The following is a 27,275-nucleotide window of genomic DNA, read 5'->3' on the forward strand; positions in this document are numbered from 1 at the left end:
AACCCCAACAGTAAGATGAGCCCCTGTTAACAAGCACCTGGAGTCAGTGTGGAGGAAGAACTCCATTTTAACAGGAAGAAACCTCCAGCAGACCACGGCTTAGGGAGTGACAGCCGGTTTGAGGGGAGGACAAAGGGCAGAGAGGCAAATATTAACTTCATGTGGCCTACAGATTAGCTCGACAACAGTGCATAGAGGGCTTCATGGAATGGGTTTATATGGCCAAGCAGCTGCATCCAAGCCTTACAACATCAAGTGCAACACAAAACATCAGATGCAGTGTTGTAAAGCATCATTGTGAGGGGCGCTTTTTGTTAGGAGCTGGGCTCTGTCTTAGATCCAGTGAACTAGTGTTGGTGTGAGGGTCTTGGGGTTTGGGGTCTGGGATGCAGGGGGCCTGCAAGGAGTATGGAGCACCAGTGCCCGGAGTCGCCAGTTTCATGGTTTGGTCTCTCCATGCGCAGGGGGGGTCCACGCCTCCGCAGGGGGGTCCACGCCTCCTCGGATGCACTATCATGTGGAGCGAGCTGGCCCATGTTGGGAGGTACGATCTGCGCTTTAGGGAATCTCAGGAACCTCAAGGACCTTTGGGGGAAGCAAAATCCCACACCTAAGCAGCAGGCGTGGGGCATTTTGGGTAGGTTAGGGGCAGCTTGTCTTGTCCTTTCTTTGTGTGTGGATAACTGGCATGGGATGCAGCACATGGAAATCTGCAGCAGTGCAAGGCTGTTGTTACAGCCCTTCTAGGTAAACACAGTTCAAGTGCTGCAGTAGAGAAAACCTGACAAAATTGCACGGCAAAAAAAAAAGAAAGAAATAGAGAGCAACTTTCCCCTGGCTGCTACACACCTATCTTTCATTAAAAAATGTAAACCATTATGTGACTCACAATTCAAATCATGTAATTTTATTTATAGAAAATAACATTTTTATTTCTTTAAATAAAGAAAGTTTTAACAAAGCTAACACAATAGCTCGATGATAAGCATAAACTTGTTGCCGTCACATTACGCAGCACATTTTAGGAGAGCTGGTCTGGGAGTTTGCCTTCTGTCGGATGAACTCTGGATAACAAACCAGAAGAGGAAAACAGAGAAAAGAAAAAAAAGTAGACACATTCCAGTGAACAAACAGAAAAACAGTCTTACGGCATTATTGGTCTTTCTGTGGAGAAATATTGTTAACTAATATTGTATGACTGTTAAAACTGACAAATAGTCTGACCAGTGAAAGGAAGTGACCTCCCTGATTAGCTCACCTGCCAAATCTGTCCGGGAGATTTCCACCAACCCCTCATAGAGGCCTTTGGTAGGGTTTTCTCCAGCTACGAGCACTCCATGAAGCCAGATTAACAGCATCCGGTGACCATGATCTTTGAAGCTTTTCTTACCTTCAATTTAGATTTATATCAAGCATTATCCATCTGAACTTTTAGTTAAACACAGTCACTGTAGACAGTTCTTATACCATCAGAACATTTATAGAATCACAGTAACTAACTAGTTCATATAGTCCACTGGGTCTGTATTGTAACCACAGACCAGCGTTAAGCAAGCGAGGTACTTGGCCAGTAAGCAAAGCTGAATGACATCCTGATATCTTACATTTTAAGTGCTCCAACAAAATGAAACAATATTTTATTTTATATAATTTAATATTTTATTTAAAGTTCAACTTTAAATTAAAAAAAAGGTTCAACAGGTTAAAAGTCAAATAGAGTTTAAAAGCAAAGTGTCAAAGATCTGGCATTTGGAATTAAAGAAAAAAGCTGTGCCCAGAATGTAACTCTTGCAACAGTGTACAAAAGCTGAAAAACTTATTACAATCCATGTTGCAAACTGCTGTCATCTTGGAGAGACTGCTCTTGGTTGGAGGACCAATCTACCCAAAGAGAAAGATTAGCAATTATATCCAACTATGTCCAACAAGGACAAGTGTGGGTTTGGATGGACGGAGGTACAGTATCTACCATTCAGGAGGAGGGCAATCTGGTGGGCAGTTTAGCCAAGTTATTGGCCAGTAGTTGGATGGGACGGGCCCCTTCTTGGGATCCTTGGGGATCAGGACAGCCTTCGGTTAGACATTCCGGGTGGGTCTCAACCATTAGCACCTGGTTCATTTGTGCTGCAGGATGCTAATGGAGTTAGCTTGTTAGCTTCCCTATCCAGTAGGTGTTAAACATGGCAGGGAATGGTGCTGTCCAATCCCTCTGCTTGACATGTCTGCCACTGTGATGGTTACTGGATCCTTTCAGGGAGGTTGTTGCAGTCTGCTCTTAGATCCACTAGGCACTGAGCATTTCTGTTATGTGTTGCATCCTTCTTACATATACTCTTCAGTATTGCTCTGTCTCCAGCGTTGGCGGGGCTGTTCTCATTTTGTTCTGCTGCCATTCAGACTATACTTTGGGTAGTTCAGTGGAGAACATCTGGTTTATTCTCCTGGCTTTTATCTCTCTGGTTAACCAAGATTCAGGTATCAGGTATAGGCAGTTGTAGTTGTGCTTCAGGTCATCATTATAAGACAAGATATTGTATGATAATAGACGTTTTTCTACAAAAAAGTGATGTTGTAAAAAAACCAAAAGAAAAACAACACCATCTGCTCTCTGAAATATTAAGGATTAAGCATCCATTTACTCATGTCAGACTATCCATATATTCTAAATAGATCTGTAGTTCATTTGTTGTAGTAGAATTGTAGAAAGAATTCTTGATCTGGGTTAAAATTGACCTAGACCAGAGTTAATCACCTCAGGTACTCAGAATGCTGTAGAGTGAATCAGTCAGTGCCAAATTTGAGAATTTATTTTCAATAAAATCACTGGACCCATGAAACAGTGCTTCTATGGTTCTGGACATTACAGGCCTTATATTACAGTTTTTCAAACTTGTATGATTTCCTGTGTAAAGATTTATATATATATATATATGAAAAAACCCAACAAGTACAAAAAAGGTAATAAAAATAGCAATAAAACTGTCAATAATTTTTTTAGGAACTCAGCACTGCTCACCTGTCCACTGTTGTTCTATAGCTTGTATATGTGCTTCACTAAAGTCCCAATGCTGAGCGAGAATCTTCCACTCCCCATAACACAGATGCTTTGTGGCGAGGGTCCATAAGACAGAACGGAAGTGCTGTGTCTCTGGCTGATGGTCCTGTTTGAAGCTCAGAGGTCTTCTTACCTGCTCACATCCCCCGTGATCCTGAATTCAACAGGGAGAAAGTTTTGTGAGTCGTTCGAAGTTAAAAGGATGTTATCACGTTTTATGCATATGATGTACAAAGAAAACAAACTCTCAGTACCTCTTGCTTTTAAAACTAGCACAAAGAATTTACAAGATACTTAGCTGGTTTGTTAAATACCTTCTCCAGGAACAAAAGGCAGTACACAGCTGTTTTACACCTTAAGCTTCACACTCCCTTGCTACCTCCAAAAGTCATTTCCTTCTAAACCTAATACGTGGTTTTGTCATCTAGCAAGAACTGCAATCAAGCATTTGCAATAACTAATAAAAAAAGCACTTGGGACAATTGTGTTGGTGACAGCTTTTGTTATAATATCAATAATATTCATATGAATATGGGATACTGTTACATGTTTGCACAGACTTTTGTGGAATATGGAGACACTCCTGGCATTATATGAGCAAAGTGAGACTCATTTTTTAGGGTTGGTGGAGATGAGTGTGAAGATCCAAACAATCCCTGTCAGTGATGGAGAAGCTTTGATGAAAATATTTGGTAAAAAGTTCACCAGCATGAAGGAAATGAAGTTTCAAACTTTCCTTAGGAGGAGCCCAGCACGCCTGCTTAAAGAAAAGTGAGTGTGGCGATGTGGATGCTTGCAGCGACTGCTGTATAGAGGCCATCCTGCTACACATGAAACACATCAGAGTCATAACTGTTATTTTAGTCACGTGTTTGTTTATTATCCTTATTGTTTTATCTGGGACTGTTTGCAGACATCTCAGAGAGAGGAGACACCAGCATCTGAACAGAGACTCAAACCAGCAACCTGCAGCTCCCTGCTTGGCTGCTCCAGTTTTCTCCTCACTCATGTTGCCCACCAGTGATTTCTAGCTGCCCACCCACACAGCAGGCTAGAATATGCGCTGAGCCTCAGCACCCAATACTTGGACATGTTTTCTTTATTAAATAATGAACCAGACCCCAAAAGTAAACAGCTGTTATTGCTAGGCAACGGGAGCAGCCTTTGGCGATGCAGCACCTGACATTCCTGACCATGTGGGCGGAGCATGCATGAAATGGAATGTTCAGTAGAACTGTGCAACACAAGCACTTAGTTCCAGCATGTTTCATTGTATCCAGACACAGCTAGAGACACATCTACAGCAGCATCTCTGTGCAGGACAAACGACAGTTGACGAAGAAACATCCAAAACTTCACTTCACTCCTCTACAAAACGTTGGCTCCTTTGTTTAAAAGGCCAAAATGAATCAGGGGAGAACGAGAAGAGGATCGGCGAGTGCTTCACCTCACAATTCAGTACAGCTGATTAACCTGCAAGAAGAACTTCAAATGATACAGGCTGAAAATATCAAATTAAAAGAAGAGGCAGAAAAATCAAGAGGAGAAGCTAAAGATTCAAAGTTTGAAACTGATGTAGTATTGCAGGAATTACTGCATGTGGGTCTCAAACTTAAAGGAGAGAAAATGGGAAAACAACAGGCAGAAAAGGAGAATGAAAAGATGAAGAAAGAACTGTTGGAAGCTCAAAAAGCATTGGAGGAAGAGAAAAGCACAGCACAAGAAGCCAACAATAAATATCAAACTGCAAAGAAGGAGGCAGGAAATGTGATGCAGGAATTACAGGAGGTGCAGGAAGCTTTTGAAGAGGGAAAAAAGAAAATGCAGTTGGCAACTCAAGAAGCTGCAAATGTAACGGCTGAAGCTGAAACACTAAGGAAGGAATTACTGCATGTAAAGCAACAACTTGAAGAGGAGAAAAAACGTAAAGATGAGGCAGAAAATGAGATTGAAAATTTGAAGAAAGAATTGTTGGAAGCTCAAAAAGTGTTGGAGGAAGAGAAAATGAAAATACAGGAAGCAAAGAAAGAAATGGAAGATACAAAGAGTCACACTGAAAACATGAAGAAGGAACTGATGAAAGTACAAGAAGAACTTGCAGAAGAGAAAATTGAGGTGAAGGTATTTAAGAAAGAAATGACGGTGACCAAGAAAGACTGCAAAGACGCACTGAAAGAAATGCGAAAGCACAAAAAGGAAGCTAAAGAGCTCCTCAAACACAAAGGGAAACTGGCCAAACAGCAGCTGAAAGAAAAATTTAAAGATGCCGAGGAGCAGCTCAACAAGACCTTAAACGAACTGAAGGCAAAAGAAAAAGAAAAGCAAGCTGAGGACAGGAGGGGATTCTGGAGCAGACTGCTGAGGAAGAACTGACTCAGCAGCATCAATAGTTTCTTCCTCCTAATGTTAAAATCTCCACCTTTCTTTCACCCCATCCTTCTTCTTGGGACGTTTGCTTGTTTTTTAAAAACTGAAACACACAAATAAAATTGCCATAACTTGACCTCATGTTGCCTGCTTCTTTTCTTGTGTGTCTGTGGATGTAAAACAGTAACACACTTTCTGCTCTGTGTCTTTAATTGTAAATAAATGCAATATGTTTTCATTTTAAAATGCAGTGCAAAAAACTTCTGCTCTGAATCTTTTTTTTAGCAAAAAGCTTTTTTTTGCCTGTTGTGGAAGTTTTTCCATTTAAATAAAGCCTGCAGACGAGCGGTGAGCGGTAGCTAACATTCTTTAATCAAACACACAAAGAACAGACAACCAAGCTTGATGAAGTCCCTGCATGACCGCGGGACAGACGGTCAGCAGAGTCTGAGCCCAGCATGGCTCTCAGTTAAATACCTTCTCCAGGAACAAAAGGCAGTACACAGCTGTTTCACACTCCCTTGCTGCCTCCCAGAGTCCTCAAAGACACAAAAGACTCTTCCTGTGGAGTCGTCTGCTTCCCCCAACTTCCTTACTACACCCCCACCATTTGTCTTACTGTATGAGTGTGAGACATGTTAAAATCCAGTGGCACCAAGGCATCATACAATAAAATAATGTGATTAATACATAAGTAAAAGAAATTCCTTTACATGCCCCTTCCTGATTTCTTATGTTTTAAGCATCTTGGAGACCTAGTCATAGTGTATGCTCTGAGTTGTTCTCGTTCTTTATAACTATGCCTGTATGCCAGGATTTTTTTTTTATTACAAAATCCAAAACAATTAATATGTATATAATGTGAAAAACTCAACAGGACATGGGTGCTGATACGCTGGAAAAGAGTGAAAATGTATTTATCGAATATGAGCACAGATTTCATATAAGGAGAGTGTATTTAGTATTAATATAGCGTTAGCAACACTTACCTTCTCCCATTTAGAAAAACGGTCAGCTTTAATTATCATGTCCACCAGGACGACATGGTTTCCTCTTGCTGCCACTTCCAGACATGTTTTTCCCTGCTGTGTACATTAGATGGCCAGAAAAGCATTGCTTTGTTAGAAGACACAGCTATGAGTGTCATAGATCTGAATCTATACTAAAACAGTTATCATGATGCTGTGCTACAAGATTAACTTTGTCCGGACAAAGAAAAAGTGAACTACGCATCAAGGTTTCAAATGGTGTGAAAAAAGATAAATATTCTACTTAAGACTAGCGTAACAAAGATCTTAATTAATATGATATAGAAGGATCAATGCACCAACTGAAAACTGTTTTTATTTGTTAGTGTACAATGTGAAATACACAGCTCAAAAAAGTAAAGGAACACTTGATCATCAACCACAAGTTAAACTTTACGGATATCAAGCTGTCGTCTTCGGAAGTGTAAGTGAATCAATTAATTTCACCTTTTTTTGGTGCAAATCAAACAGGTGTACTGAAGACGTTCCAAGACAAACCTTACTGTGTTATAGCACCACTAGAGGGGGTTGCCCTACTTTACTAAGGAGGTGGCAGATGACATCAACAGGATGTACAGCGTTGGTAGGGAGGCATTACAGTATTCACATGCAGGTAAAGGGGGTGTGAGTGTGTATATGGGTGTGTGTGGTCATACAGGAATGCAAGTAAATACGTTATCCTCCGACACACCTCTCATCTGTGCAGAACTGCGCTGAACACGTTCCCAACCGGAAGTACAGATACCGAGGTGCATCATGGGTAACGTAGTATAAACAGTTACAATGAACAAGCGGACTTTTAACAACTGTAGTAGTTGGGGGAGTCTCGTAGTGGGTGTGTGAGTATAGTGTGGCAGCCATTACATGCTTGTGTGTCTGTTCTGAGAGAAACCATACCTTTGTAACGGGCTGGCGCCGGTGACTACCCATCTCCGCACATGTACGTACGGACAGAGTAGAGCCGTGGAGACTTGGCTTGTATGGTCTTATGTTGCTAACATCAAATAAATGTGTTGTTCGATTTAACTGACTGACTTTGAGTTATCCAGCTAACCTCCACACCACATGCTCGCTGGACCTGCTAGCTGTTCTTCCTCGCCAAACTGCTCTTACAGTTCCAAGACAATCTCCATAAAGTAAATGATTCTGCAGGTGATGGGACAGACCATTATTCTCTCCTAGAATTGCTTTTTGATATCCTCGTCAGTACTGGTTTGATGAGAGAGTACCTGCAGCACATCCAGGTTACACTGTGGCCATGTCCACACTGAGACGCCGTTTTCGGTGAAGGAAAACGCAGCGTTTTGAAAACGCTATCCAAAGCCGTTTTCGTGTTGCAGTGTGGACAGCGAATCCCGAGCCTTTTCAAAAACGATGACACATTTTAGTGATGTGATGCAGTCATGTGACCAATCAAACTAAGATAGCGGAGGGCATTATACAGCGTTTGTTTTGTTTGCTCTCAGTTTTGACAGCGCTATTAAAGATTAATATCAGTCTGTACGTGCTCCAGAGCTTTTCTTCAAATTCTTTAACTCTCACTCGCTTTTGCAACTTTGTACTTTTGTGTTACTCGCAGCAACAACTCCAGCTCATTGTTAGTCCATTTAAAAAACTCGGTGCTTTTCCTCAACATTTGCCGCGACGTTTCAAAGAGCCGGAAAAGTAAATAAATGGCAGACGGAAATGAGGCAGGCCGAATCTTCTTGCGTTTCACGCATGCGCAGGACTGGAACGGAAGCGTTTTCGGCTGTTTCAATGTGGACGCACAACTCTGTGAAAACGACTGAAAACGATAGTGTGGACGCGGAGCGTTTTCAGACAAAAACGCCATTTTCAAATTTTAGTGTGGACGTAGCCTGTGTTTCCCAGCACAGTCTGAAGAGTGAGGAGCAGATAGTAGGAGACAGGCCAGAGCTGAAAGTTCATCGCAGTGTGAATGCTAGATAGAATTGCGTGTATGCAGGTTTGAATTGGTAAATTATGTTGTGTAAAGCTCCTTTATCATTAACCATGCTAGCCAACAGTACCCTGTACTGCTGGGATGAAATCCTCAGAGCTTGTCTTAATGCACTCGGTCCTGGGTTTGTGTTGCAGGGCAATACCCAGTGACCTGGCAATTATATAATGATGAAGACACTGATGTCACTGCCTGGCCCTCATGTTTCACACACCTGAATCCCTCATCCAAATCTGGGAGGAGATCCCCCCACCACCATCCACCATCTCATCCAGCCTTCAAAAGGCTGATGATTATGGTTTTCACTGACCTTTGTGACCCCTGACCCCTTCTTGTTTTCAATGAATTTCAAAACGTACGTCAAAGTAACATGAATATTTTTTAAGGTCTGATGTGTGACTTTAGTACTCCATTTATTGTTTTGAGCAGTGTACATAATATTCTGTGTGAAGCTGTGTGTGGTACCTTATCAGTTAGACTGAGACTAACTCTAGAAATCAGCATCATCTCAGCCAGGTCATGCCAGCCATGTTCTGAGGCAATGTGTAGTGCGGTCTGCTGCCTCTGTCGCCCACATGACAGACAACCATTAAGTAAAATTACTGTATTATAGGACATTTTATTATGCATTGTGTTCATGTGGCTGTGGAACTTTGTACTTACAATGTCAGTGGCATTCAGGTTGCTGCCAGCATCGATAAGCAATCGTACAACTTTTGTGTGATTGTTGAAAACAGCCAGGTGGAGTGGTGTGCAGTGTTGCTGTTTCAAAGAGAAACAGGTATTAAAAAGCTGCTCTCTATGATATTAACTTTTAAAACGTTTACAAGGGTTTACTGCCTAATTTTAGATTTCTTCTTCATTTTATGCACCAAAATGCTAACATGCTAACATACCACTGTGTAAGAATACCCATATGGAAAAGATATATATAAATCTTATAAAGCTTTGTGTTATGTGAAACTTGTGTGAAAAGCATACAAGAGTGAAAACAGATATAAGATCCTTTGATAAATTATATAAATGAAACTTGTTTTGGATACTTACTAAAACAATATATGAAAGTAATGAGAAAGTGGCCACTTTCATGAGTAAATCATATAAGCCTTATATGAAGTAAGCCAAATCTTATGCAAGTCTTTTATAAATTTCTTCTATTTCTTTTGCATATGGGTACTTTAAAAGAATTATCATAATTATTTTTTTCCGGAGATAGCTAACAGTGCTTACATTGTTTATAGCATCTACATTGATTCCTGCCTTCAGCAGCAAGCTGGCCTCTCTGTCATGACCATGCTGTGCCACATAATGGAGAGCATTCATTTTTCTCTACAGACAGAAGATAAATATTAATTCATGAAAATAACACTGCCAACCCACTCTTGAATTGCATATTTAAGTAAACAAGCATACATTAGTTTGTGCATTGACATTACAGCCAGAATCCAGCAGAAGTCTAACGCATTCATAGTGACCTCCGTCAGCTGCCGTGTGCAATGGTGTGAGATCATCCTACAACAACACAATACAACAGGTACAATCAAGGTCAAAGGTTTTTACAGTTTAAAGCTTATTATTCACAAGCATGAAGAAATGTGTTTTTTCAGGTTCAAAATGCTTGAGTGATCCCAAGAGTTTGGTGAGTAGGAATCATTTTTGCTTAGAAGGGTCTTGCAAGGCCAACAGGTCCTGGGTCAAAGGGCCAGGCTACTTGAAACTAGAGAAATCGCTGTGATTAGGAGTCAGCTACCTCACCCAGTTTACTGAGGAAACCACATAAACTAACATTACTAATAGTTTTTCCCCATGCTGTGAAAGTTCTTTTATTTTTTGGCAAATTCAAATCTGGTCTTCCTGTTCTTGAGCGTAACCAGTGGTGTACACCTTGTTGTAAACTGTCTGAGCTGGCTAGTATATTCCTTCTGGTTGAAAATGTCCCAAATGTTATTTTGGCTCCTCATAAAACTTTTTAATCTCTCTCTGATATGTTTATTTAGTTTTTCATTTAATGATGGCTTCTGTTGCTTCATCAACATCTCCTTAAAACTCATATTAAGTGTTCCAGTAAACAGCTACCCAATGCCAAGTGTAAATGGTTGTCTGCCTCTCTGTGTTAGCACTGTAACAGATTGGCAGACTGTTCAAGGTATACCCTGCATCTCTCCCCATGGAGGTGAGAGAGGCTCCAGCCCATCAATGACCCTGAATGGGTGAGTGGATGGCTAAAAAGAAAACAAGAAAAATGCTTCAGTGGCAGGACCCACTGATTGATAGGATTCACCCTTCTTTAAGGTTCTGGACATCATAAGGCTGCTCTGGTCTGCAACACAACACACAGTTAGGTACACAAGTGTTTTGGCAATTACAATTTCTGTAATTTGTTCAATCTTAGCCTTCGCTTGTGTCAGCATCTCTTTGGACCTCATACAAAGGGTTTCACTGGACATCTACTAAATGTAAGTTCAACACTTATCTCTATATCTCTGCTTAATTACTGATAGAATAATTATGGGAAAAGTCTTAAATGGCCACAAAACTGCTTGGCAGCCATGTATCCAAATGCTTTTGAGCCTCAAAGGTTTAAAAGAGTATAAAAATTTCTATAATTCCTAAACAATTAATGCAACACTTCTGTTAAACCCTTTATAACAACCCTGTTTCCTGCACCCTGTCCAGAGGTGCTGGATCTGGGGGGCATCCGTTCATCTGGGTCTATGGCTTGCAAAGCCTTGCTCCCTGTGGGACGCTGTTCTTGATGGTGGGATTGGTTTGGGATGGCAGAATGGGTGGCTTCAGGGGTGGGCACACGGTTGTCATAGAGATGTATGGGCTCTTTCTTCGGTACTCTTAGGGGTGCATAACAAGTAAACTATCATGGTAACGGTAAATGGTAAATGGACTCACACCCATTCGCACATGCTCTTTGGTAAATGGTAAATGGCCTGTATTTGTATAGCGCTTTCTATGTAAGTCCTTTTTATCTAATGTTCACACACATTCTTCGCGCGCTGGATGCATCTGAGAGAAACTTGGGGTTACTATCTTGCCCCAAGATAATTGCCATGCAACCTTGTTTGGTTTCCCAGATGTACAAATCATGGCAAACCTCCTGGCACTTAACAGCGAACACTATATTATTCTATTTGTGTTGGTGGAACCAATTTTTGGCACAGTGTGTTTTGGGGTTTAAAAGCCATAGTAACTCTGTGTTTAGAAAAAAAATGTGTCTCAATTATGGCCTGGCCTGTATTTATAGCGCTTTACTAGTCCCTAAGGACCCCAAAGCGCTTTACATATCCTGTCACACACACATTCACACACTGGTGATGGCAGCTACGGTGTAGCCACAGCCACCCTGGGGCGCACTGACAGAGGCGAGGCTGCCGGACACTGGCGCCACCGGGCCCTCTGACCACCACCAGTAGGCAACGGGTGAAGTGTCTTGCCCAAGGACACAACGACCGAGACTGTCCAAGCCGGGGCTCGAACCGGCAACCTTCTGATTACAAGGCGAACTCCCAACTCTTGAGCCACAATCGCCCCAATTGTTCTGATACTCCTGATACATACGGGATCACTAAGGGTTTTTGCTTAGACGGCAGTTTCACCTTCTTTCCTGGATCGGCTGGAGCTTTTTTAGGTGCCTTGGATGAGTGACAAAACATTTCTTCCACTGAAAACACTACATCCAGATGAACAGAATCAACTTTTTGAAATTTCCTTACCTGGATGCTTGAGCATGCATTAAGACATTTTATATTAGAAACTGTGTGGGAGTTTCCATGGGAGTGTATGGGAATGAGTCTAACAAAAGCATAGGGTATATTTTCTACTTCTTACAATAATTGTAAACCTTGTAATATGTCTGTTGACTAACTAGTAAAAATAACAGAAGTAACTAAAGAACAAACAGAATTTCTTGTGGAAAACTGAACCAGCATGTGTGTGGGATGAGGCTGAAGGATAGTTTACCTTAAGAAACTACAATCAGCAGAAGCAATTCCTAGCAATGCTGCCGTTATTTCAGGATACATTCATAAGGTTGGAAATTAGACTTATCAATAGAACATATGTAAAGATTTCTGACATGGTTTTTTTTAATCTTTTTATTATTTTTCTTATTAGCGTGAAACATACATAAAATATAATTACCATTATATAAACAATCACACATCTATGTCTATACATACATATTTATATACCTAAATGAGTATATATATACAAAAAAACAAAAAAAAAAAAAAACCAAAAAAAGGAGAAAGAGAGAGAGGGGAAAAAAAGAACAATACACCTGCCCAGACCAATATATATAAACTTGGAGCAGATATGGGAGGAGGCCATCCCTCCCAGCTTACTTATTAAAGTAATCTATAAAGGGCTGCCAAATTACGTAAAACCGTTTAACATGATCTCTCAATGAAAACTTAATTTTCTCCAACTGTAAATGATACATTGTGTCTCTTAACAAAGCAGAGTGAGTTGGGGGGGCTTTATTTTTCCAATTCAGAAGTATAAGGCGTCTTGCAAGCAATGTTTTAACGCTCAAAACATGAATTTGTTTGTTATTTAAGTTTTTAACTGTAGCTACACCAAAAAGTGCCATTACTGGGTCTGGGGGGAGCTGTTTTTTTAAAAATATCAGACAATGGTTTAAATATTTTAGACCAGTAGGTGGCGATGCTGGGACATGTCCAAACACAGTGAGGCAGAATTCTGGCCACATCTTGAGTCAGCCCCTGGAAACATCCTTGAAACCTTCAGTTTTGACAGATGGAGCCTATGCAGGACCTTAAATTGTAGCAGTCCGTGCCTGCAGCAGACAGAAGTGGAGTGAACCAGTTCTTGTGCTTTGGTCCATTGATCTTCAGTGATGTTAGTACCCAGTTCCTCACTCCAACTGTTTCTCAAGTGATCCAATGTAGTTGTAATGTCTATTTGCGAAAGTTGGTTGTAGATCCTGGAAATAGCTCCTTTCTTTAGCGGGTTCATCGGGAACAGATCATCTGAAACTAGCTTTTGTGGTTCATTGGGAAAGGATGGAAACGTTTCTTTAATAAAATGACGTATTTGTAAATACTTGAAAAAATCATTTTCTATGGAAAGTTTTTGCTGAAGTTGTTGAAACAAAGGAAAGAGATTATCAATAAACAGATCCTTGATTGTGTGTATCCCTTTGGAAGTCCATAACTGGAATGTGGATCCTGAGAACAATGTGTATGCTTGATTATGAATTAATGGTGTAAAGATTGAACATTGACGCCAATGAAAATGTTTTCTAATTTGAGACCAAACTTTTAGTGAGTCAGACACTACCGGATTTTTACATTTATGCTTACCCAGATCTGAGTTTGAATGAACCAAAGATTTAAGAGTATTAGAGAAAAAAGTCAAACTTTCCATCCGTTCCCAATCAGGTCTATGTTCCCCACCCCAGAATGACATACAACGTATGTTACAGGCCCAATAACAGAGCTGAAAGCAAGGCAACCCCATTCCTCCTGTAATCTTGGCTCTGTGGAGAAATGTCTTTTTCATTCTGGGTGTCTTCTTGTTCCAGATAAACTGAGAGATTAACTGGTCTATTTTCTTGAAAAAAGTTTTTGTGATCAATATTGGGATACATTGAAACAAAAATAAAAATTTGGGTAAAGTGCTCATCCTAATGATATTTACTCGTCCAGCAAGCGAGATGGGCAGTTTAGACAGTCTTTCCAAGTTCTGTTCAGTTTGATGGTATAAATTAATAAAATTAAGTTTGAAAAGGCCAGAGAATTCACGGGTTACAGTTATTCCAAGATATTTGAAAGTATTTGAGACGGTAAAAGGAAACAAAGTCAATGTAGCGCTATCTAACTTTTCTAAAGAACTAACAGGAAACAATATGCTTTTTGTTAGGTTGATTTTGTATCCAGAAATTTTCCCAAATTCAGTTAAAACTGTCAGAATTTTTGGCAATGATTTAGTAGGGTCAGTGATATATAGTAACAAATCATCTGCACAGAGAGACACCTTATGTTCTACACCAAATCTCCTTATTCCTTTATAATCCTTTGTAGAGCGTAATTGAATGGCGAGAGGTTCTATGACAAGTGCAAATAGCAATGGGGACAGAAGGCACCCTTGTCTTGTAGAGCGGTGGAGGAGGAAAGGACTAGAAGTTATATTATTTGTGTTAACCGAGGTTTTGTGTAAAGCAGCTTAGCAAGGGAAATATAATTAGGGCCTATGCCAAACTTTGACAGGGTCGAGAAGAGGAAACCTACTCGACCTGTCAAAGGCCTTCTCCGCATCTAGTGAGAGTAGTATTTCTGACATGTTTTTAAAAAATGTTGGTTTGTGTTTTTTAAGAAATATTCTAGATTTACTAAGACACGTTTTAACATCGTCATTATGGGTTTTTCACTGTGGGCTGATAGAAAATGTAATTTATACCGCTTAAAATGAATAAACATGTACAAAAGAGAAGGATTCGTAAATGTTTCTGAACATACCCCTTTAAGTGTACAGGCTCATCATCATACTTACTATATTCCTTTTATCCACACTGACACCAGTCTCTAGGATCTTCTGTAGGATCTCTGCGTGCCCTTTGCTTGCTGCTAGGTGCATAGGCGTGTTTTCTTTCTGTAATCCAGACATAACAATATATAATAACTAATATATATATATATATATATATACATATATATATATATATACACAAATCACATCCAGTTTGCGTTTAGTTAGACCATCATTTATTTTTCACACACCTCCAGGCTGTGTAAGGGCTATCTGACCAAGAAGGACAGTGATGGTGCGCTGCACCAAATGGCCTGGCCTCTACAGTCACCTGACCTAAACTTAGTGGAGATGGTTTGGGATGAGATGGAGCGCAGAGTGAAGGCAAAAGGACCAACAAGTGCTCAGCATCTCTGGGAACTCCTTCAAGGCTGTTGGAAAACCATTTCAGGTAATGACCACATGAAGCTCGTCCAGAGAATGCCAACAGTGTGCAAAGCAGTAATTAAAGCAAAGGGTGGCTGTTTTGATCTGAATGAAAATATACAATATAAAAAATGTTTTGAGTTATTTCTCACTTTTTCGTTTACTTCATAATTCCATGTGTGTTCATTCATAGTTCTGATGCCTTCATTGAGAATCTACAATGTAAATAGTCATGGTTCTCACTTGGCCTTGTTTTTATAAACATTTCAACACATCTTTTCAAGTCAGTTTCAAAACTCTGAAATGCTGGCTGCTGCTCAGCACAAATTACCTTGGCAGAAGTATGGGAGAGCCTAACAAAGCTTTTTTGCACAGCTTCTGCTTGTATGGCTAAACACATCTGCTGATTCAAAGTGTGTGTATGTGTGTCCATGTCTAGCTATCTTTGTGAGGACCGAAATCTGCATTCTGCTATACTTGTGAGAACCAACAGTCACTTGTGAGGACACACAACCTGGTCCTCACAAATTTGAAGGCATTTCAAGGCATTTTTGAGGCTCAAAATGTGGTTTTAGTGTCAGGGTTACAATTAGGTTATGTTTAGGTTTAGGGTAAGGGTTAGGGTTAGGCATTCATATTTAATGGTTAGGGTAAGGGGCTAGGGAAAGCATTATGTCAATGAAGGTCCTCACTAAGATAGCTGAACGGGGTTGTGTGTGTGTGTGTGTGTGTGTGTGTGTGTACCTTGTCCTTCAAACCAGGCATGTAACCCATTCCAATCAGAAATTCAACTGCTTCAAGCTGTCCATGTTCAGCAGCTAGGTGTAGAGCTGTCTTCCCTGACTGAGCAGAAAGACATACACATATGTTACATATAGTGTATACAATAGTGCTTCACTGAGTGCTTCACTGAGTGAATGGGTTAAATGCAGAGCGGGATTTCCCCACAGGGATCAATAAAGTATGCATTAGTATTATTATTATTACAAACAAGATATAATAATTCCATTAATATCCATATAATAAAAATTCCATTCATTTTCAGCTTGATTTATTGATATACTGCTTATACACTGCTCAAACATGTAAGGAAACACTTAATCTGAGTATAGCATCAACTAAATAAAATTTCTGGGATGTTGATCTGGTCAGCTAAGTAGTAAAGCACTCAAAGCGCTTTGTACCGGATTCAATAGTGATGGGCTAAAGCTTAGGTCTCCCAGTTTGCCTACCAGATGCTGTGGGATGATGGTATTCTTCTCCAGGTGTGCAAGGTTCCGGTACAGAGCCAAGGAGATGGCATCCTCAATGGAGTGAGTTTGCCAGTAGGCAAACTGGAAGGGGTCGAATTTGGAAGGGAATCTAGAGCTAATTGACCAGGAAACATCTCCTGGACCGCGAGTCTTCTATGAAGAGCCGTTTTTCTTTGTCACCAGCGGTCGCGGCCGCTACTGTGTGCTGGCGGGGCCCGTGTCCCGGGGACGGAAAAGCATGAGGCAGCAGGCAGCGGCCCGCTCTGGCGCCAAAACGCTGATGGTAGAAACAGAGGTCCTGTCCACGGCGCCGCTGCGCCACGATCTCTGCCATAAGCAAAGGGTGGGATGCTCCGGGGCAGGTCGGCGGGGAAGTGGAAGGTGCCGCCGGCGAGGCAGGAGAATACGATCCGCTACCTCAGCCAGGGAGCGATAATCGTTCGCACCCAGGAGCGGAGAGTTGGCGAGGCTGGCTCTCACGGCTACCGGCAGCTGTCGGAAGAAGATGTGGGCGAAGAGCGAAGAGGAATCCCCTGTTGTCCAGTCCAAGCAAGGATAGCATGTGCTCCATCAGTTCCAGAGCCGTACCGCCACCCAGGCCTGAGAGGGAGAGGAGCTTTTCGGCTCGCTCTGCGTCAAAAAGGGCATAGCGCCGAAGAAGCAGGTCCTTAAGGGCGGTGTATTTCCCTTGGGTCCCAGAGGAGAGTCAATGCACGACGGGTGGCTAGCGGGTCGAGCAAGGCCACCACATAGTGATATTTCGTGTCGTCGTCAGCCAAGATGCCACGAAGAGCGAACTAAGCCTCCATGTGCACGAACCACGACGGGGGATCGTGAAGCCAAAAGTCCGGCAGCTCAAGCGCCACAGCAAAGGCAGCTGCAGCAGGAGGCAGAGGTCTGGCAGCCACTGATGCATCCAGAGCGGAGCCGGTGCCACCATCAGGCTGCAGCATGCTTGAGTCAGGGGTCACCAATGTGGAGGTAAACGAGGGCTCTTGACTAACACTCCTCATGTATTACTCATTACCACACAACTGAATACTTTTCCCTCCAAAACACAGCAACAACACTTCCTCAGAACTGGGTGTGAGTCGAGCCTCCAGTGGTCCACCACAGTAGGATTATATTTAACTGCTAAAACTTTCTGAACAAGTTTTACACCACTGAAAAAATAATATGTGAGGGCATCATTTTTTATATTTTGACTTTCACTTCCACTCCATTAAGTGACGTGGCATCCTTTATTCCTAGCACATTACTTAGTCCATATCAGTATAGATATCCAACATGATTTTATGTTTTGAAAATGTTCCTTTTTGGGGGGCAGTGTATTTTGCGCAAATAATTTTTTGCTAGGAGATGAGAAAAGAAAGGAAGTGTTTGTTCTTTTTATGACTCAGTTAGTACAAAATTGCTCTGTAAAGCTAGTAGTCCGTCACCTTTTCAACTCCATCTAGACTGATGCCTTCTAGGTGCGCCAAGATGAACTCCAATACTCTGATGTGTCCTCGCTGAGCAGCACAGTGCAGCATATTCAGACCGTCCTAAGATGAAAAGGATATCAGGTCAAGACAATAACCTTGTTATAAATAAGTTGCATTGCAACCCAATAAAAAAAAAAGAAACCCTGTTAAATTCAGATTTTTTAACAGTTCAATGAAATATGGCAGCTCTTACTTTGTTTTCAGAGTTGAGCTTGGCTCCACAGGACACCAGGATCTGTAGGATGTTTAGGTGACCAAACCAGGATGCCAGAAGCAGAGCATTCATCCCAAACTGTGGACGATATTTACAAACTAATGAATCAGAACACAGAGAAAAATGTCTGACATAGGAATGGGAATCAAAAACCGGTTCTATTAGAAGACTGGTTCCCAGTAGTTTAATTCCTTGGAATTTAGTCTGCCTGCCTATCGATTCCAGTTGCACTTGCGCTACAATCAGCTGAATTTAGTGTGTGCTGGAGGACGAAAATAGTGGCACAGTCCACAGTTTGTATATGTACATTGCTATTATTCTTATTGCACAAAAAGGACAAGACCGTGACAGTAAGATGGAAACTGCATCCAGGACAGAAACAACTGCATTATGTTGCTAACACAACTTTGGCTCTTTGCATGCACAGACAGCATAACAAACCCATCATTGTCAAATTTCTCTAAGATTATGTTAAATGATGGTTTTCACAAGGTATAGCAATTCTATTTTCAATTCAGTTTTATTCATATAGTGCCAAATCACATAACCAGTTGCTGCAAGTCACTTTATATTTAAAGGTAAAGACCCTACAATAATACAGAGAAAACAGACAGCCAAATGACCCCCAGTGTCTGACAACTGATGGTACCCCCTGAAAACCAGAACCAATGCAGGGGAATACTGATGTATGACTACCAGTTGAACAACTTTGGCAAACATTGGTGTGGCTGCTCATTGGAAGACACAGTGGATTCGAGCATGTCAGGTGAGTATGGGAACTACCCTCAACCATTTCAACTGAAGGCATGTTTTTTAGCTAACTGTTAGATTACTGAATTCTTATTGTACACATGGGCTTACAAGCAGGATATGGCTGTAGGGCTATTCACAGACAAAGCTACTAGCTATAATTCTAACTATTCTAAAAATGTCACTACCCATTATGAACTAAATATCAATTTAATTAGTGTTAATTAGTGTGGTAGATGTATCAGACTGACAGCAAAACCCAGGGTAAAATAACTTCAGCAACAATACAAATCCACAGTGAGTTATTCCCCATATCAAGGAATGGTGTTATGGGCGTGTTATCGTTACCACGTTTGCGAGACTAGTAGGGTCCGCATGAGCGCAACATCTGCATGCATGCACAGACTAGCCTATGCCGACAACCCCACAATGTTCCAACTATGAATGCACCGAACCAAACTGTAACAGGAACAGGTGTGTGCCGCTGTCTTTATCCACATCTGTAACAGAATACAATCCCCTTTCAGCTTCCCCCTTGAACTTACAAAGGAATTTTGTAACTAAGGAAGTGAGAAATTGTTCTTGTATCAGTTCAAGTTTACTTACACTGTCAGTCTCATTAATGTCCATATCATGCTCCAGTAGGAGACGCAAAGCCTGTTCATTCCCAGCTCCTGCTGCCCAGTGCAGTGCTTTTCGGCCTACCTACACACACACACACACACACAAAAGACAATAACAGCACAGCGTATTTCTTGTTTGTTAGTGCTGACATTTTGGATTAAAATCACTTGTCCATAATAATTCCTTTGAGCTCATTCATTCGTTCTTGTGGCAGCTGAGTGCGATGCGGCAGGAATGAGAATCAGGACACCCAAGTCTGAGGCCGTGGTCCTTAGCTGGGAAAGGGTAGAGTGCCCATTCTGGGTAACGGACAAGTTACTGCCCCAAGTGGAGGAGTTTAAGTATCTCGGGTCTTGTTCACAAGTGAGGGGAGATCGACAGATGGATTGGCTGCAGTGATGCGGACGCTGTACCGGTCTGTTGTGCTGAAGAGAGAGCTGAGTGTAAAAGCCAAGCTCTCAATTTACCGGCCGATCTACATCCCCACCTTCACCTAAGGACATGAGCTTTGGGTAGTGAAAGAACAAGATTGCGGTCAGCCATCCGGGAGGGGTTCAAAGTAGAGCCGCTATGCTTCCACATCAAAATGAGCCAGTTAAGGTGGTTCGGGCATCTGACAAGGATGCCTCCTGGGCGCCTCCTGGGTGAGGTATTCTGGGCATGTCCCACTGGGTGGAGGTCCCAGGGCAGACCCAGGACACGCTGGAGAAAGTGTCTGGGGAGAAGGAGGTCTGGGCTTCTCTGCTTAATAATAATAATAATAATAATAATAATGGATTGCATTTATATAGCGCTTTTTGAGACCCTCGAAGTCCTTTTCAATTCCACTATTCATTCACTCTCACATTCACTGGTGGAGGCAGCTACAGTTGTAGCCACAGCTGCCCTGACAGAAGCGAGGCTGCCATATCGCACCATCGGCCCCTCTGGCCAACACCAGTAGGCGGTAGGGTAAAGTGTCTTGCCCAAGGACACAACGACCAGGATCGAACCGGTTGTAAATAACAAATATACATTTCAAAAAACATGGTGCAGAAACATTTTGTACAAGTCAAAGGAGCTTGCAAAGAAAAGCGTCTGGACTTCTTTAAGTTACTTGAAGACGTTTCACCTCTCATCCGAGAAGCTTCTTCAGTTCTAAGGTCAAATGGTGGAGAGTCCCAGATATAAACCTAGTGGGAGTTTCCCCCCACAGAGGGACAAAGGACCCCCTGATGATCCTCTAATCGCCTGAGCCAAGGTGTGAAACTGGGTGTGGGTCCCAATCAGCCAGGGTTTTGGGTGTGTTCATTGTGAAACCTGGCCCCACCTTATCATGTGAATTCCTGAGGTCAGATGGCCCAGGATGTGAGTGGGCGTTAAGGCGTCTGGGGAGGGATCTCAAAACTGGATTATAGATGGCAGAGAGTTGGTGTTGTAAACCCCGCCTCTGTTCAAAGATGGTCGCTCACAGTGGACACACCATCTTTGATGATCTTTGATCACCGTCTCTGATTATCACTGGTTCAAATGTTTAGGGATAACTGGTAATTAAATTTGATAAGTAATTACATAAAAACAACAACAACAACAACACTACATAGTCCACATTTTGACAAACATGCTAATAAGGTCTTCTTTAATTTCCGTACATAATCTGGCTACAATGTAGCTGCCATCGCCAGTGTGTGAATGTGTGTGTGAATGGGTGTGTGAATGGGTGAATGACTGAATGTAGTGTGAAGCGCTTTGGGGTCCTTAGGGACTAGAAAAGCGCTATACAAATGCAGGCCATTTACCATGTACCAAGTCTGTACCAAGCATGTCACGACCTGCAGGATCAGCCAGGTGCTGATCAGAATCTCTCCACTCCTAGCCCTCCTCTCTTCTCTTTTTCCCTCTCTCTCCCCCTCTCTCCTTCTCTCCCCTGTTTTGCCAGGGCGGAACTCATGGCTCAGCCCCGCCTGTTGGGTTATCATATAGCCCGACGGGCGGGGCTGAGATAGATTTTGGTCGCCCGACCGGAGATATCGCTAGCTCCGGGACGTCGGGCTAGCGATTTTGCGAGCCCTGTGGCGGGTTCACGCCCTCGGTCCACGCCTTCCTGGATTGTGAACACCTGGGCCTCATCAGACCAGCTGGTATATTAGAGGGAGGAGATCAGCTGTTCAACGCTGGATTGTTGTGAAGGCTCTAGTCAGTACACGTCTAGCTCAAGTTTCCTGTGCCTCTGTCTCAGAGACTTAACGAGTGTTTCTTTGTTCCTAGATTCCCCGGACCCGGATTGAACTGAGCGCATGTGTGATTTCCCCGTTTTCCCTGGAGTCCTGGACCCATGCCCCTCACGTCTTGTATATAGCACTAATCCCGCACTGTCTGTACATACACTTGGTGAAGATCTGTAAATAAACAGTCTCTGTTTAAACGCTACTCAGGAGTCCTGCGAGTGGATCCTCTAAGCAACCCGTGACAAAGCAAGACAATAACCAGGGCATTATCTCAAAAAGGACTTTAGTATAGCATATAATATATTATGTTATAAAATATTATCCATCAATGCATATAGGTGGACCAAAGTCCAGGACAGCTTAGTTATTCTAAGACAAATTTACAAATTTTAAGTGCCGACGGCCCGCTAACATGCTCTATCAAAAATGTGCTTTGTTGTGTATCTGACGGACGAAAGCTAAACCAGTTCCACATCACTGAAGCTGCAGCATTTTTACGAACCAGTTCAGGTTCATCCGTTTCATTCAACGATCCGCTCTCGCCCTTCTCATTCTCCATCGCTGCCATGCTTTTTCCACCATGTGCGTATGAAAACAAAGGCACTGCGCATGCGCGTTTCACCCATACTCTATCGCGATATTTCATTTTCTTATCGTTGCCCAACATTATACCGGTATTACCGTGAACGGTATGATATGGCCCAGCCCTACAATTAACTTCATCATACATAAATAACCCAGGAGTCTTCGAAGTAACTTTGGTCCATCGAGACGACAATAAAATGATAATATGGTCTCCTGTTAGTTTGGAATTGAATATTGGTCAAGGGTTCCCTTTGTTCACTTCAGACTTTCAGTACAACTGTGTATCACACCAGTTACAAAATACTGATGAGCAGGACAAGGAACTGAGAGCAGTAGCAGTCAATGAGAAATCTGTTCCAGATCGTGAATAAAACCAGAAAGATAGTGACCGACTCTAGACAACAGAGGACAGATATTTATCAGAGCCTGTGTTTATCCTGGGACAGGACGTTAGTATACAGTTGTGTTCATAAATGGTAAATGGCCTGTATTTATATAGCGCTTTACTAGTCCCTAAGGACCCCAAAGCGCTTTACACATCCAGTCATCCACCCATTCACACACATTCACACACTGGTGATGGCAGCTACATTGTAGCCACAGCCACCCTGGGGCGCACTGACAGAGGCGAGGCTGCCGGACACTGGCGCCACCGGGCCCTCTGACCACCACCAGTAGGCAACGGGTGAAGCGTCTCGCCCAAGGACACAACGACCGAGACTGTCCAAGCCGGGGCTCGAACAGGCAACCTTCCAATTACAAGGCAAACTCCCAACTCTTGAGCCACGATCGCCCAAGTTTACATACTCTGGTATATGCATATAGATGATAAAAGAAAAACATTTCTTTCACTCATGGTTAGTGGTTGGCTGATGCCATTTATTGTCAAACAACTGCGGGAAAAGGTAGTTGACTTCTATAAAACAGGACAAGGAAATAAGAAAATATCAGCAGTGTCAAACTCCAGTTAAGAAGTGAAAAATGGGGGTTCTGCTGAAACCAAACCACAGTCAAGTAGACCAACTAAAATTTCAGCCACAACTGCCAGACATATTGTTTGGGATGCAGCTCCCCCAATCAGAAGCAGGACCTGCAGACTCTTAAAGGTGCAGAACACTCATACACAACAGACCAGACATACTGACACACCGATTCAAAACATGGCCAGGGCCACATAACAGAGTAAGCCAGAATGAGACTAGGCAAGAAAAGAAAATGAGAATTTAGAGGACCCAAGGCTTGGATTTTTAAAGCCATCAACTGCTGACATCCAGAAAAGTCTGTGCTTCAGCATGCTTACTTTGTTTTTGGCATTGACGTCCACACCCTTCTTGATGAGTTCTTGCATTTTCCATGTGTCATTTCTTCTGGCAGCATCGTGAAAATCCTTTTCAGACCACAACACTGAAATCAGACAAAGAAAAAACCTTAAGCGTCAAATCTGTGCTGGAGTTGGAATTGTCATGGTCCTGGGCCATGTGGGCCCAGTAGTCTTAGTTTTCATGTATTTTTGTATTTTGTTCTTTATTTAGGCCATGCTTCCTGGGTTGATCTGTTACGTTGTTCCTTATGTGTTTTCCCTTCGTGACTCTTACCCCCTGTGTGCCCCTCTGTGTATTTATGAGCCCTCGTCTCTCTTTGTGCTTTATTCTATGTTTTCCCCAGCCCGTTATGTCTGCGTTCTCCCCGTGCTCTCTCTCCTCCTGTTTGAACCTCTGTGTACTTCCTGCTTTACTTTGCCCATCTCCCATCAGTGTTACGTTCACTCCTGCCGTGTCTTGTTATGATTATCAGTGTCACCTGTGTTCCCCGTGTGCATCCACTTCCCCTGATCATCCCTCATGTGTATTTAGTCTCTGTGTTTCGTACAGTCTGTGTCGCGTCGTCTGTGTTCTCACCCCCATGTTTTCACGATCAGTCTTTTGTGATCATCTTCGTCTCAGAGTTCTCTTAGTTTGTCACAGTATTAGTTTTCCCAGTTTAGTTATAGTTTAGCCACGCTATCCCTGCTGTGTTTGTATTCCTGGTCTTCAGTCATATTAAAGGCTCGCTTTCTGTTAAACTCACTCCCGTCTACTCACTTGTGTACGCTCCTGGGTCCATTACACACACCACCGCACGACCTGCCTCTGCAGACCGTGACAGGAATGTCATTTGCCACCTTTGAACCTAACCCCACTCATTGCATAAAAGTTAATAATCCAAGAAAAAGTTTACAAGAGGAAGACGGGGGTGCAGAAAGAGTGAAATAAGCTACATGAATGTGTGAGCCTGAGTGATGCTCAGGCCACAGGTAAATGGCCTGAGCCAAGTGGCACCAAGTGGCACAACAATTCACTTCTGCCACAGTTTCTTTTGACATAAAGGGACTTTAGCATGACATTCAAGTTCCAGCACCACTCTGCTTGAAGCTAAAACTAAGTCTTTGATCTCTATTGGCATTCATGACCTGTGCTACCATTTGTAACTGTGGAGACACGTATGGCTGCAAAGGAAATGAATTTAGTATGGTTGTTAGCTGTACTTTCTTTCACCCTCATGTTGAGTTCTGGTCAAATTTGACTGATTTAAAACATTTAGCTTTGAAAAAAGTTTCATCAGACTGACCTGAACATTCCATGACTTTGTCCACAAAAGAGTCCACACACTCAAACGCAAAACACACTCCTTGGGTTCCCTGGCAACCACTACAGAAACATTTTCCCTAGTAGAGCCTCTCTTCCACGGAACAACTCCAACTGTGTTGGCAGTTCTCACAAACAGTTGAAACATTGTTTCAAAGGCATCAAACTTGTTTCATAAATTTGGTTTATAATACTTTTTTGGAAGCAAAGCCCCCCCAAAAAAGCATAGAGGCAACTATGTGGCAACACCAGGGCAGGTTGATATACCCTAAGTGAGGCTCTTGATTACACAGTTGATCACTACACTGGTGAGGACAAGTGAGAGAATGAAACTGACAATGAGGATGAAATAGAGGAGGAAGTGTCAGAAGCTAAAGACAGCACTGAATATAATTTGTGCAATCCAGACCAAGATAAGATGAGGAGGAATTCAGTGATGAAGATGACGCTGCTGTCACATTCAAGAACTTCAGGAACTTATCCCCACCTGACAATCACGTTAGGTTTTCTGCTGAAAATTTCATTAGAACCTGCAAAATTTGCTGTGTCCTGGATGATGACATCAAATCCTGCTTCGAACAGTTACTGACTGTGTTGATCTAAACCATAGCGGCAAACTTTGAAGGGGAAACAAAAACAGAGTTACAAAGACAGTTGGAAGGAAGTAACCCAGAAACAGATCAAAGCACAGATGAATCTTTGGATGTTGAGTAATGAATTCAGATCCAGAAATATTCAACCAGCAGTTTATGGGATGCAGCGTCTGGTCAGTCAATGTTTCAGGCCACCATGTCACTCCAATAATCTTACATGTTTTTTCGGGTGATTCTCTTTGACAGCCACGATACAGGACCAGGTTGTCATCACGAAGACAAACTGGCGGTGATCGGAGAGGTCTGGGGCAAGTGTGTGGAGTGCCAGCCACTATATTTCAAGTCCAAACGTCACAGTGAAGGAGCATCTGCTGGCTTTTAGGGGACACTGCCCTTTTAAACAGTATGTGCCAAGCAAGCATTCTAAATACAGCATAAAGAAATGGGCAACATATGAAATATAAAGTATTCCCAGTCACTTTTGACACAACAGGTGTTACTCTGTTTGACTGTAAAAATATTGTAAATGGTTAAAAAAAAAAACCTGTTCCTGGTAACTTTGACCCAATGTAATCTGTGACAATTGTTTCTCGTAGTCAAAACAATGCAGAAATTACTTTTTAGTAGTCGAATTCACAGGTTATAACCTCGGATTAATGAAACATAAATAACAAACAGAAGTTTAGAAATGGTTTATATGAGAAACAGAAAAGCCACTGGGCTGCTCAGTCACTAACTAACATTACTGTACTTTTATTATGAGTGTTAGACTGTAAGAGTAACAGCTGAATACTAAATGTGTTCAAACAGCAGCATATTTCTCTCTCTCCACATCTGTAAGGACAGGTGAGAATGAGACTTTATTCGAGCTTTGAGGGATAAACTTCACATCTGACACGGATTCTTCTCTCTGATTACAGGAGCTGCACTCAGATTAGGGCTGCCACAAACGATTATTTTGATAGTCGACTAGTCACCGATTATTTATGCGATTAGTCGACTAATCAGATCATCATCCATTGGACGTAAAACTACAGCTTATTGCACCAGCAGCATCTGCTCTTATATAACTATCATTAGCTTACAGCTTTAAGCTTTTAAGGTGCTAACTAAAAATAAAGACAAGATGATAGTTTATTCAATTTTAATGAAATTTGCAGATTGTTTCGGTGAAGTTTAATAAACTCCTTGCTTTCTAAAATATAACAGGACACCGGAGTATATTCTCCAGCATCTCACACTTCTGATAATCAGCTGTCTGCTTGACGTTTATTCAGCTGTGTAAAAACTATAACTTTAATCTCAGACAAACCGATTTACTCAGGAACAAATAAAATACTGAAAAAAAAAAAGCCAAACAATAACATTTTAAGTTATCTAAGTGACTCATATATATTTAACCTGACTAGCGAAAGACGGCGGTGGGTTTGAAAACGATTTGCCGGGAGTCCGGTGTTCTCACCGCGCTAGTGACCTAGCCCCCGGCTCGCTATCGAGCTAGTGGGTAACAGACGTCTCCGAAAACGTCGGAGCGCTTTTGAAAATATGTGGTGTCCTGATAAACTGAGCAGATATTTGAGGTTTGCACAGCTACATTCTCGCCT

At 42.1% G+C, this 27,275-nt stretch overlaps 1 protein-coding gene across 5 annotated transcripts in view; it reads right to left on the minus strand.

Annotated features, from left to right (window-relative positions):
* Positions 1-480: 480 nt before the first annotated feature.
* The window catches only part of ankdd1a (ankyrin repeat and death domain containing 1A), a 35,506-nt gene continuing 8,711 nt past the window's right edge, over positions 481-27,275 (minus strand). For 3 of the 5 annotated variants that reach the window (XM_086296331.1, XM_086296350.1, XM_086296341.1), the window contains exons 2-15: positions 23,755-23,858; positions 19,645-19,743; positions 18,268-18,366; positions 18,030-18,134; positions 16,082-16,180; positions 14,936-15,034; positions 9,824-9,922; positions 9,641-9,739; positions 9,074-9,172; positions 8,876-8,974; positions 6,412-6,507; positions 3,017-3,209; positions 1,259-1,390; positions 481-1,064 (exon numbers count right to left, since the gene is read on the minus strand). In XM_086296331.1, the coding sequence (XP_086152457.1) occupies positions 1,003-1,064; positions 1,259-1,390; positions 3,017-3,209; positions 6,412-6,507; positions 8,876-8,974; positions 9,074-9,172; positions 9,641-9,739; positions 9,824-9,922; positions 14,936-15,034; positions 16,082-16,180; positions 18,030-18,134; positions 18,268-18,366; positions 19,645-19,743; positions 23,755-23,858 (1,484 nt within the window). In that variant the 3' untranslated portion in view covers positions 481-1,002. Of the gene's footprint in view, positions 1,065-1,258; positions 1,391-3,016; positions 3,210-6,411; positions 6,508-8,875; positions 8,975-9,073; positions 9,173-9,640; positions 9,740-9,823; positions 9,923-14,935; positions 15,035-16,081; positions 16,181-18,029; positions 18,135-18,267; positions 18,367-19,386; positions 19,539-19,644; positions 19,744-23,754; positions 23,859-27,275 lie in introns of those variants that run through there. The other 2 variants (XM_086296371.1, XM_086296360.1) reach the window with 2 other exon arrangements.

The sequence above is a fragment of the Aulonocara sp. 'chitande type north' Nkhata Bay genome, linkage group LG1, assembly GCF_057382095.1.
Source record: "Aulonocara sp. 'chitande type north' Nkhata Bay isolate Kocher_YH1m ecotype deep benthic linkage group LG1, A_spYH_male_GT1.1, whole genome shotgun sequence".
Classification (NCBI taxonomy): Eukaryota; Metazoa; Chordata; class Actinopteri; order Cichliformes; family Cichlidae; genus Aulonocara; species Aulonocara sp. 'chitande type north' Nkhata Bay.